The sequence below is a fragment of the Nerophis lumbriciformis genome, linkage group LG23 (assembly GCF_033978685.3).
Source record: "Nerophis lumbriciformis linkage group LG23, RoL_Nlum_v2.1, whole genome shotgun sequence".
Lineage (NCBI taxonomy): Eukaryota > Metazoa > Chordata > Actinopteri > Syngnathiformes > Syngnathidae > Nerophis > Nerophis lumbriciformis.
In genome coordinates this window covers 35,370,149-35,384,379 of record NC_084570.2, presented here as the reverse complement: position 1 = coordinate 35,384,379, position 14,231 = coordinate 35,370,149, and the positions used below count along the sequence as shown (strand labels likewise).

Sequence of the window (14,231 nt, the reverse complement as noted above, 5' to 3'; positions counted from 1 at the left end):
ATGACAACAGCAGCAATCAATAAACTAACAGATACACACAAGTGTACACAGTGTTTATCCCACCATCTCTTCATTTTCTCTCAGTCCCTCCATTCTCATCTCTTCTCCTCTCATCTTCTCCTCTTATCTTCTCCTCTCATCCTTCCCATCACTGGGGTCCTCTGCCTGGGTCTGAGTGGGCACATGTGGGCCGGGGCGATTGCAATTTAAGTGGGGTGTAGTAAAATTGAATTTGCTCTGAGCTGATTTTCTTTGACATGGCAAATCTGTTCTGTTTTTGGGGGGAGAGCCTGCCAGCGTTGGAGACCCCCGTAGACCCCCACTCATCATAGTGTGTGAGTCATCTCAGGGTGATGCTTCTGATTATGTTATGGAAACCAGAGATGAGGTCAGATGTGTGTGCGTGTGCGTGTGTGTGTGTGTGTGTGTGTGTGTGTGTGTGTGTGTGTGTGTGTGTGTGTGTGTGTGTGTGTGTGTGTGTGTGTAGTACAGTGCACTTCACTTTTACAGCCTTATTCCAAAATGGAATACATTCAAGTTTGTCCTCAAAATTCTACACACAACGACAATGTGAAAAGTTTTTTTTTGTTAATTACAAATGTATTTAAAAATAAAAAAATGACATGTACATAAGTATTGACAGCCTTTGCTCAATACTTAGTTGATGCACCTTTGGCAGCTAATACAGCCTCAAGTCTTTTTGAATACGAAGCCACCAGTTTGGCACACCTATCTTTGGACAGTTTGGCCCATTCCTCTTGGCAGCAACTCTCCATGAGGTTTAATGAGAAGTGTTGGTTTTCATCCAGGATGTCTCTGTGCATTGGTGCATTCATCTTTCCCTCTATCCTGACTAGTCTCCCAGTTCCTGCCGCTAAAAACCATCTCCACACCATGATGCTGCCACCACCATGCTTCACTGTAGAGATGGTATTGGTGGTGATGAGCGGTGTCTGGTTTCCACCAAACATTCACACCAAAGACTTCATTTTGTCTCATCAGACCAGAGAATTTAGTTTCTCATGGTCTGAGAGTCTTTCAGGTGCATTTTGGCAAACTTTTTTGGTCACTCCGTCAGAGCTACTGCATTCCTCTGTGGAGAGAGGAGAACCTTCCAGAAGGACATCCATCTCTGCAGGAATCAACCAAGAGTGACCAGACGGAAGCCATTTCTTAGTAAACGTTTGTCAAAATGCACCTGAAAGACTCTCAAACCATGAGAAAGTAAATTTTCAGGTCTGATTAGACAAAGACTGAAGTCTTTGGTGTGAATGTTTGGAGGAAACCAGACACCGCTCATCACCACCAATACCATCCCTACAGTGAAGCATGGTGGTGGCAGCATCATGGTGTGGGGATGGTTTTTAGCAGTAGGAACTGGGAGACTATTCAGGATAGAGGGAAAGATGAATGTAGCAATATAGAGAGACATCCTGGATGAAAACCAACGCTTTCCATCCAACCTGATGGAGCTTGAGAGGTGCTGCACGGATGAAAGGGGGAAACTGTCCAAAGATAGGTGTGCCAAGCTGGTGGCATGGTGTTCAAAAAGACTTGAGGATGTACTTGCTGCCAAAGGTGCGTCAACTAAGTATAGCGCAAAGGGTCTGAATACTTATGTACATGTGATTTTTAAAATGTTATTACATTTGCACATTTTTTTAAACATTTCAACAATGTTCCCATCACAACTACATGGTACTTTCTTTCAACTATGTTCCCATGACAACTACATGGTACCTTCTTTCAACCATGTTCCCATGACAACTACATGGTACCTTCTTTCAACCATGTTCTCATGACAACTACATGGTACCTTCTTTCAACCATGTTCCCATGACAACTACATGGTATATTATTTCAACTATGGTCCCATGACAACTACATGATACTTTATTTCAACCATGTTCCCATGACAACTACATGGTACCTTATTTCAACCATGTTGCCATGACAACTACATGGTACCTTTTTTCAACCATGTTCCCATGACAACTACATACTTTATTTTAACCATGTTCACATGACAACTACATGGTACCTTATTTCAACCATGTTCCCATGACAACTACATGATATTTTATTTCAACCATGTTCCCATGACAACTACATGGTACCTTATTTCAACCATGTTGCCATGACAACTACATGGTACCTTTTTTCAACCATGTTTCCATGACAACTACATGATACTTTATTTTAACCATGTTCACATGACAACTACATGGTACCTTATTTCAACCATGTTCCCATGACAACTACATGATACTTTATTTCAACCATGTTCCCATGACAACTACATGATACTTTATTTTAACCATGTTCACATGACAACTACATGGTACCTTATTTCAACCATGTTCCCATGACAACTACATGATACTTTATTTCAACCATGTTCCAATGACAACTACATGGTACCTTCTTTTAACCATGATCCCATGACAACTACATGGTATATTATTTCAACCATGTTCCCATGACAACTACATGGTATATTATTTCAACCATGTTCCCATGACAACTACATGGTATATTATTTCAACCATGTTCCCATGACAACTACATGATACTTTATTTCAACCATGTTCCCATGACAACTACATAGTACCTTATTTCAACCATGTTCCCATGACAACTACATGATACTTTATTTCAACCATGTCCCCATGACAAGTAAATGGTACCTTCTTTCAACCATGTTGCCATGACAACTACATGGTACCTTCTTTCAACCATGTTCCCATGACAACTACATCGTACCTTATTTCAACCATGTTCCCATGACAACTACATCGTACCTTATTTCAACCATGTTCCCATGACAACTACATGATACTTTATTTCAACCATGTCCCCATGTCAAGTAAATGGTACCTTCTTTCAACCATGTTGCCATGACAACTACATGGTACCTTATTTCAACCATGTTCCCATGACAACTACATCGTACCTTATTTCAACCATGTTGCCATGACAATGGCATGATACTTTATTTCAACCATGTTGCCATGACAACTACATGGTACCTTCTTTCAACCATGTTCCCATGACAACTACATGATACTTTATTTCAACCATGTTCCCATGACAACTACATGGTACCTTCTTTCAACCATGTTCCCATGACAACTACATGATACTTTATTTCAACCATGTTCCCATGACAACTACATGGTACCTTCTTTCAACCATGTTCCCATGACAACTACATGGTACCTTCTTTCAACCATGTTCCCATGACAACTACATGATACTTTATTTCAACCATGTTCCCATGACAACTACATGGTACCTTCTTTCAACCATGTTCCCATGACAACTACATGGTACCTTCTTTCAATCATGTTCCCATGACAACTACATGGTACCTTCTTTCAACCATGTTCCCATGACAACTACATGGTATCTTCTTTCAACCATGTTTCCATGACAACTACATGGCACCTTCTTTCAACCATGTTCCCACGACAACTACATGGTACCTTCTTTCAACCATGTTTCCATGACAACCACATGGTACCTTCTTTCAACCATGTTCCCATGACAACTACATGGTACCTTCTTTCAACCATGTTCCAATGACAACTACATGGTACCTTCTTTCAACCATGTTGCCATGACAACTACATGGTACCTTCTTTTAACCATGTTCCCATGACAACACACACAAACACATACACATTCACACACACTCATTCACGCACACACACACGCACACGCACACACACACACACACACACACACACACACACACACACACACACACACACACACACACACACACACACACACACACACACACACACACACACACACACACACACACAGGTATCGTATGATGTTAAGATGAAACATAAAATCTATTCAATAGTCTACATTTTAAGATATCATTCTATACATTGAGTCTATTAGAGTGCTAACACTGTTAATCAATAATCAATACATTTTTAAACATCACTAAATGATTTTATTTTTGAGTAAGTTGGATTTTGTGTTTTGTTGTTGGTTTTCTTTGCTGCTATTTTAACAGTTTAAAAAAAAGTTTTTTAACATTTTGCTTTTCTTTTCTTTTTAACGGACAACATTTTAAGAGTCATTGAAATTTTGTCAAAAAGTAGCGCAGTTACAATATAAATAGATATTTATAAATGAATTAGTCATAGTTGGCAGTAAGCATATGTCTAAAATAACTTAAGCTGCATTTAGACGTCAATGGAAAAATGAAAGCCATTAAATATGTGTACGCTTTATCATCTGACTAGTCGACTAATCGTTAAGATCGTCGTTGACTAATCAACTAGGAAAATAATTGTTAGTCAGAATCAAGTCAGTATTGAGCAAAGGCTGTGAATACTTTTTTTTTTACATTTTATTTTGATTATATTTGCAATTAAAACCTTTTCACATTGTCTTTTTTGGGGTATTGTGTGTAGAATTTTGAGGACAAAGATGAATGTAGTCCATGCTGTGCCAAAGTGAACAGTATCGTGCAAACTGTTGGCTGATATAAAAAGAGTGAAAACAGAGAAGGCGAGGGAGAAAAAACAAGATAAAGAGACCGAGTGGGCTATGGAGTGTGTCCGGTAAAGGGAGGAGAGACATTATTTTGTGATGATGAGCTATTCCAGGGAGAGGACAAGTGAAGGTCATTGATGGCGCACACACATTTAAATGTCACCATGGGATTAGGTGTAATGGCGTCTCACGTCATGTCTAAATGGGATTATATCTCACTGCTGCTCAATAACAGCGACATGACTTCTGCTGCTGCTCGAGAGCGGAGGTGACACGGAAGCACGAGCAATCCATGACAAATCCATGGTCAGCGTGGACTGTGATGCTGGCCTCAGGTCGCTTCTGACAAGTCCTTCAGCTCGCACGTGGACGTCGCCATCACTAATCACACTTGGGGCCACTACATGGGGGCCAGGAGGGGACCTGCTCCTCTTTCTCATATATTCAACACACCAAGTCCCTTTTTTAGGAACGTGGTTCCTCTCTTGATCATGTATTGACAAAACAACAACTAAACACAACTGACTTTGTCTTGGATTTCCTTATTTTACTTCCACTTCCTGTCTGGCTGAAACCTAAACGTTGTCTCCCTGACCTGTCCCTGGTTTACAATTTTTATTTATTTATTTATTTATTGATGTATTTATTTGACAGTACAAGTAAACATTGCTACCCACAGGTAAGCCATGTCAAAGTACATAAGACTTCTAGTCACAGGCTCATTTGCCACCCTTGTCCCTGGTTAGGCTTTTAAAGAAAAGTTGAGAAAAGTGTAAAAGTCATACAAAAAGATTAAGACAAGTACATAATAAAAACACATCAAAAAAATAATTGGGCCCATTTGTGCATACTACACCCAGTTCTAGTGCTCACATTACTACACCCAGTTCTAGTGCTCACATTACTACACCCTGTTCTCGTGCTCACATTACTACACCCAGTTCTACTGCTCACATTACTACACCCAGTTCTAGTGATCACATTACTACACCCAGTTCCAGTGCTCACGTTACTACACCCAGTTCTAGTGCTCACGTTACTACACCCAGTTCTAGTGCTCACATTACTACACCCAGTTGTAGTAATCACATTACTACACCCAGTTCCAGTGCTCACGTTACTACACCCAGTACTAGTGCTCACATTACTACACCCAGTTCTAGTGCTCGCATTACTACACCCAGTTGTAGTGATCACATTACTATACCCAGTTCCAGTACTCACGTTACTACACCCAGTTCTAGTGCTCACGTTACTACACCCAGTTCTAGTGCTCACATTACTACACCCAGTTCTAGTGCTCACGTTATTACACCCAGTTCTGGTGCTCACATTACTACACCCAGTTCTAGTGCTCACATTACTACACCCAGTTCTACTGTTCACATTACTACACCCTGTTCTAGTGCTCACATTGCTACACCCAGTTCTATTGCTCACATTACTACACCCAGTTCTAGTGCTCACATTACTACACCCAGTTCTACTGCTCACATTACTACACCCAGTTCTACTGCTCACATTGCTACACCCAGTTCTACTGCTCAAATTGCTACACCCACTTCTAGTGCTCACATTACTACACGCAGTTCTAGTGCCCACATTACAACACCCAGTTCTAGTGCTCACGTTACTACACCCAGTTCTACCGCTTACATTACTACACCCAGTTCTAGTGCTCACATTACTACACCCAGTCTACTGCTCAAATTGCTACACCCAGTTCTACCGCTTACATTACTACACCCAGTTCTAGTGCTCACATTACTACACCCAGTCTACTGCTCAAATTGCTACACCCAGTTCTAGTGCTCACATTACTACACCCAGTTCTACTGCTCACAGTACTACATCCAGTTCTAGTGCTCACGTTACTACACCCAGTTCTAGTGCCCACATTACTACACCCAGTTCTACTGCTCACATTATTACACCCAGTTCTAGTGCTCACATTACTACACCCAGTTCTAGTGCTCACATTACTACACCCAGTTCTACTGCTCACAGTACTACATCCAGTTCTAGTGCTTGAGTTACTACACCCAGTTCTAGTGCCCACATTAATACACCCAGTTCTACTGCTCACATTATTACACCCAGTTCTAGTGCTCACATTACTACACCCAGTTCTAGTGCTCACATTACTACACCCAGTTCTACTGCTCACAGTACTACATCCAGTTCTAGTGCTTGCGTTACTACACCCAGTTCTAGTGCCCACATTAATACACCCAGTTCTACTGCTCACATTATTACACCCAGTTCTAGTGCTCACATTACTACACCCAGTTCTACTGCTCACATTACTACATCCAGTTCTAGTGCTCACGTTACTACACCCAGTACTAGTGCCCACATTACTACACCCAGTTCTAGTGCTCACGTTACTACACCCAGTGCTACCGCTCACATTACTACACCCAGTTCTAGTGCTCACATTACTACACCCAGTTCTAGTGCTCACATTACTACACCCAGTTCTACTGCTCACATTACTACACCCAGTTCTACTGTTTAAATTGTTACACCCTGTTCTAGTGCTCACATTGCTACACCCAGTTCTACTGCTCACATTACTACACCCAGTTCTAGTGCTCACATTACTACACCCAGTTCTAGTGCTCACATTACTACACCCAGTTCTACTGCTCGCATTACTACACCCAGTTCTACTGCTCACATTACTACACCCAGTTCTAGTGCTCACATTACTACACCCAGTTCTAGTGTTCACGTTACTACACCCACTTCTACTGCTCACACTTCTCATTTTACTTAAGACACTTTTTCAGTTTTGTGGTGAAAAGTTTAAGTGTGACTTTAACTCCAGTGACAAAGACTTCTTCCACACATGTGAGAACTTCACTGAGAACTCACCTGTACTTCTTGACACATCACATCAGAGGTTAATCCACTAAGACACTTAAAAATAGCTTTTAAAAATGAGAAATGTCTAAAATGATCAAAAGTCATATTTATTTATTTATGTTATATTTTTGGGTAATATGGCAGGGATGATGCTTCATTGTTTTTTGGTAAAATATATTTAGTGTTTGTTTATATAACGACAACAGAGGCTTCACTACACGTCTGTACCCAGACCATGGCACAATAAGACATATGGGATCAGATCATTGCATCGTGTCAACTTGTGCAGCTTGAACACATAAATAATAACTTTATATTTCTTGTTATGCTTTTAGAGATTTTTATAATATGGCCATTAAATTTCAGCTTAGGGTCTAAATTAACACCCAAATATTTAAATTCCTTTACCTGCCCTATTTTATTTAGATTCATGTTGAGCTGAATGCCATTGAATGATCGTTTCTTCAAAGAGAAACACATTGAGACTGTTTTGTTATCATTTAGGGTTAAACACTTATTTTGAAGCCATGTTGATATTTCAATCTGTTGAATATCTGTGAAGCTTGTTGAGGTGTCTGCTCCACATACACGATTGCATCATCTGCATGCATTTGGCATATGGTATTTGTGCAAATATTGCTGAGGTCATTAATATACATACTGAAAAGCAGCGGGCCAAAAATAGATCCTTGTGGCACACCTAAATCACAATTAATTAGGTCTGATTTGACAGCATTTATTTGAACACATTGTTGTCACAATTCAAGATATGATTTAAAGCAATTTATAGTTTGTTTTGATACAATACAGTTGTGTCCAATTGCTTACACACTAAATGTTACATGTTCACACAGTTAACAAAAGTCTACACACAGTAAACAAAACCACTGTGCAGATTTGTCTAATATTAATAATTAATATTAGGCATAGACTCTGCTTCACAGTTTTTGCGAAATATTACACAAAATGTTTTACACACACCTTCACATCTTGCACACAGATAACGATTGTGATACAGCCATACACTTTTTTCCATTTGTAATTTAATATTATTATATACTATGTATCTATTTATATTTTATATCAAAATTATTAATTGACGATTGCTATGGATTAGCCAATATATTTTGTAAATGTACAGTAATCATTCATCACATATGCTAAAAAGGTCGGGCAGCCATGTGATTTCATATAGTAAAGTAGGGTGATTACATACAACATGATACATCACACATGCATGCATGCAACCTGATGCATGCATGCATACAACATGATACATGCATGCATACAACATGATGCATGCATGCATACAACATGATGCATGCATGCATACAACATGATGCATGCATGCATACAACATGATGCATACATGCATACAACATGATACATGCATGCATACAACATGATGCATGCATGCATACAACATGATACATGCATGCATACAACATGATACATGCATGCATACAACATGATGCATGCATGCATACAACATTATACATGTATGCATACAGCATGATACATGCATGCATACAACATGATGCATGCATGCATACAACATGATACATGCATGCATACAACATGATACATGCATGCATACAACATGATACATGCATGCATACAACATGATACATGTATGCATACAACATGATACATGCATGCATACAACATTATGCATGCATGCATACAACATGATACATGCATGCATACGACATGATACTTGCATGCATACAACATACTTGCATGCATACAACATGATACATGCATGCATACAACATGATACATGCATGCATACAACATGATGCATGCATGCATACAACATGATGCATGCATGCATACAACATGATGCATGCATGCATACAACATGATGCATGCATGCATACAACATGATACATGCATGCATACAACATGATGCATGCATGCATACAACATGATGCATGCATGCATACAACATGATGCATGCATGCATACAACATGATGCATGCATGCATACAACATGATACATGCATGCATACAACATGATGCATGCATGCATACAACATGATACATGCATGCATACAACATGATGCATGCATGCATACAACATTATACATGTATGCATACAGCATGATACATGCATGCATACAACATGATGCATGCATGCATACAACATGATACATGCATGCATACAACATGATACATGCATGCATACAACATGATACATGCATGCATACAACATGATACATGTATGCATACAACATGATACATGCATGCATACAACATTATGCATGCATGCATACAACATGATACATGCATGCATACGACATGATACTTGCATGCATACAACATACTTGCATGCATACAACATGATACATGCATGCATACAACATGATACATAAATAAATGATAAATGGGTTTTACTTGTATAGCGCTTTTCTACCTTCAAGGTACTCAAAGCGCTTTGACACTACTTCCACATTTACCCATTCACACACACATTCACACACTGATGGAGGGAGCTGCCATGCAAGGCGCTAACCAGCACCCATCAGGAGCAAGGGTGAAGTGTCTTGCTCAGGACACAACGGACATGACGAGGTTGGTACTAGGTGGGGATTGAAACAGGGACCCTCGGGTCGCGCACGGCCACTCTTCCACTGCGCCATGCCGTCACATGCATGCATACAACATGATACATGCATGCATACAACATTATGCATGCATGCATACAACATGATACATGCATGCATACGACATGATACTTGCATGCATACAACATGATACATGCATGCATACAACATACTTGCATGCATACAACATGATACATGCATGCATACAACATGATACATGCATGCATACAACATGATACACACATGCATACAATATGATACATGCATGCATACAACATGATACATACATGCATACAACATGATACACGCATGCATACAACATGATACATGCATGCATACAACATGATACACACATGCATACAACATGATACACACATGCATACAACATGATACACGCATGCATACATGATACACGCATGCATACAACATGATACACACATGCATACAACATGATACACGCATGCATATAACATGATACAAGCACGCAAACAACATGACACATCACACATGCATGCATACAACATGATACATCACACATGCATGTATACAACATGATACATCACACATGCATGCATACAACATGATACAGCACACATGCATGTATACAACATGATACATCACACATGCTTTCCTCGTTTACTATAGAAGCGATGACATTTGAAAAATAGCAACATAGAAATTATTATTAATATGAAATGTGAACTAGAAACCCAAATTCTCCCAGGAATGAATGATTTTAAGATGTTAATAAAATCTTGGAAAATGGTTAAAAATAGAAAAACCCTTAAATTATTGTCTTCATTGAAGGAATTTAAGTTATTCTCCAAGTTGTTTGTATTCTCTTTTTTGTCTCTTTCTTACTCTCTTTAACATTGTTGTCTATATAAAGATGCTGATTGTGTAACCCTGTTCATGTCTGTAATGTTGTTTGTGTTCAATTAAAAAGATGTCTTCAATTGTGTATTTTTGGAGTGTTTGTATTGATAAAGTAAAACAGATCGGTAGTACATTACTAGGTTTAGTTTATTCTCAACATTTGCCAACAAATTTAGGTGTGCCTTTTGGTCACACAAATATAGTAATTAAGTGATTCTATGTAAAGTCAGTGACTTCTACATTATTGTGTGTGAAGTGAATTATATTTATATCGCGCTTTTCTCTAGTGACTCAAAGCGCTTTACATAGTGAAACCCAATATCTAAGTTACATTTAAACTAGTGTGGGTGGCACTGGGAGCAGGTGGGTAAAGTGTCTTGCCCAAGGACACAACGGCAGTGACTAGGATGGCAGAAGCGGGAATTGAACCTGGAACCCTCAAGTTGCCGGCACGAGCTATACCGCCCCAATTATTGACCTTTTTCTTCCCAAGTAGGAGTAGGTGGGGGAAAGGGTGGAATTCATTGGGAAGGACGATTATTCAGTTTGAGCATGTTAGCACACACACACACACACACACACACACACACACACACACACACACACACACACACACACACACACACACACACACACACCAACCTACCTTGAACCCCTCTCCACCATGCCTCTGAATTATACATCCCTTATCCTCATACATTTACATGAATTAATACTCCACTTCCAGCTGACTCTGTGCTTTGCAGTCCGAGCGTGTTCTAGAGCGTTCCGCACGTGTAGAGCAGCCCATCAGGGGGGGCCCTTTGGAGACGCACACCTCCGCTGTTTTAATCAAACAACCGCGTGGTCGTAGGGATTAAAACAACACCAGTCACCTCCTGACAAAGTCATCGTCTGTGCGTTACAGTGTGTGTGTGTGTGTGTGTGTTTGTCTCTGTGTGTGTGCGTGCGTGTGTATGTGAGACTGTCTGCTCCCCCCTCACCTGGTCTTTGGCGATGTCGTCAGCCACTCATCGTGTTTCTCAAAAGTGATGAGATAGGCAGCAATCTCCTGGAGAGACAAAGGCAAGACAGAAAGGTTACGTTTGTGTGTGTGTGTGTGTGTGTGTGTGTGTGTGTGTGTGTGTGTCACAGGGAGATAAAACATAACAGGTAGTTCCAGATGACCTGCTGATGCCCACAGAGAGTGTGTGTCGCCACATCTGATTGCCACGGTGAAGGTGTGCCACTCCATTTGTCAGCCAGTCAGGTGACAGGTACAGAGCACACACCCTCAGGGCTGGCAACCAATCACAGGAGCCCACTCACTGATGCCCCCCTCTTCTGGTGAAGAAAGGCCAGCAATAACACACACACACACACACACCCAGAGACGTGGACACACTACAACAATCTGAATTTTACTTGGCAAAATGATGACAAAAGTCATAATTTTACTCAATAAATGTCACTATTTTACAAGAACAACAAAAAAAATTGGCAATATTGTGAGAAAAGTCAAAATTTTATATGACGAATGTCACCATTTTGCATTAAAAAGTAATAATTTTACATAAAAAAAGTAATAACTTTACAAGAAAATATTGCAATGTAATAACAGAAGCAGAAAGAATATGAGAAATTGTTCCCAATTTTATAAGAAAGAAGTCCATACATTGTGAGAAAAAGACTGCTTTTAGTTCTTTTTTGTTTGTAATTGCTTTCTAATCTTCATTATTTACTTCAATTTATTACAGTATGTCTTTTGGCCAAATGGGGCACATTTCAATTTCTTACACACACTTGTTATTTCATATGTTGACCAGAGGGGGAGCACTTTTAAAAGCGACATATCTGAAAAATCCCTCCTCTTTGGGACCACCCTCATTTTGACCAGCAGGGGTGCAAATGAGACATTGTCTATTAGATGCAATGTTATTGGGACCATGATTTATGTCATCACTTGTTCACACCTCATCATATGGAAGATACGTTTCCTTCTTCATGTCTCAAGAAGGGGAGAAATACAAGAACACACACACACACACACACACACACACACACACACACACACACACACACACACACACACACACACACATTCTTGAATTTGTTACCTTCTTGAGACCTGAGAAAAATGCCTCCCTCTTTAGGACCACCCTTTCTAGATATATAAATATGTGTATTTACAACATTAATAATAATAATATATATATATATATATATATATATATATACAAACTATATATATATATATATGTACAAACTCTGTTTCCATATGAGTTGGGAAATTGTGTTAGATGTAAATATAAACGGAATACAATGATTTGCAAATCCTTTTCAACCCATATTCAATTGAATGCACTACAAAGACAAGATATTTGATGTTCAAACTCATAAACTTTATTTTTTTTTTGCAAATAATAATTAACTTAGAATTTCATGGCTGCAACACATGCCAAACTAGTTGGAAAAAGGCATGTTCACCACTGTGTTACATGGCCTTTCCTTTTAACAACACTCAGTAAACATTTGGGAACTGAGGAGACACATTTTTTAAGCTTCTCAGGTGGAATTCTTTCCCATTCTTGCTTGATGTACAGCTTAAGTTGTTCAACAGTCTGGGCGTCTCCGTTGTGGTATTTTAGGCTTCATAATGCGCCACATATTTTCAATGGGAGACAGGTCTGGACTACAGGCAGGCCAGTCTAGTACCCGCACTCTTTTACTATGAAGCCACGTTGATGTAACACGTGGCTTGGCATTGTCTTGCTGAAATAAGCAGGGGCGTCCATGGTAACATTGCTTGGATGGCAACATATGTTGCTCCAAAACCTGTATGTACCTTTCAGCATTAATGGCGCCTTCACAGATGTGTAAGTTACCCATGTCTTGGGCACTAATACACCCCCATACCATCACAGATGCTGGCTTTTCAACTTTGCGCCTATAACAATCCGGATGGTTCTTTTCCTCTTTGGTCCGGAGGACAAAACGTCCACAGTTTCCAAAAACAATTTGAAATGTGGACTCGTCGGACCACAAAACACTTTTCCACTTTGTATCAGTCCATCTTAGATGAGCTCAGGCCCAGCGAAGCCGACGGCGTTTCTGGGTGTTGTTGATAAACGGTTTTCGCCCTGCAAAGGAGAGTTTTAACTTGCACTTACAGATGTAGCGACCAACTGTAGTTACTGACAGTGGATTTCTGAAGTGTTGCTGAGCCCATGTGGTGATATCCTTTACACACTGATGTTGCTTGTTGATGCAGTACAGCCTGAGGGATCGAAGATCACGGGCTTAGCTGCTTATGTGCAGTGATTTCTCCAGATTCTCTGAACCCTTTGATGATATTACGGACCGTAGATGGTGAAATCCCTAAAT

The 14,231-nt window shown here is 39.8% G+C and overlaps 1 protein-coding gene across 5 annotated transcripts in view; it reads right to left on the bottom strand.

The window, feature by feature from the left end:
• Positions 1–14,231, bottom strand: part of LOC133622746 (calmodulin-binding transcription activator 1-like) — a 223,990-nt gene that overhangs the window by 105,976 nt on the left and 103,783 nt on the right. For all 5 annotated transcript variants that reach the window (XM_061985671.2, XM_061985670.2, XM_061985673.2 and 2 more), the window contains one exon: positions 11,852–11,919. In XM_061985671.2, the coding sequence (XP_061841655.1) occupies positions 11,852–11,919 (68 nt within the window). The remainder of the gene's footprint in view (positions 1–11,851; positions 11,920–14,231) is intronic.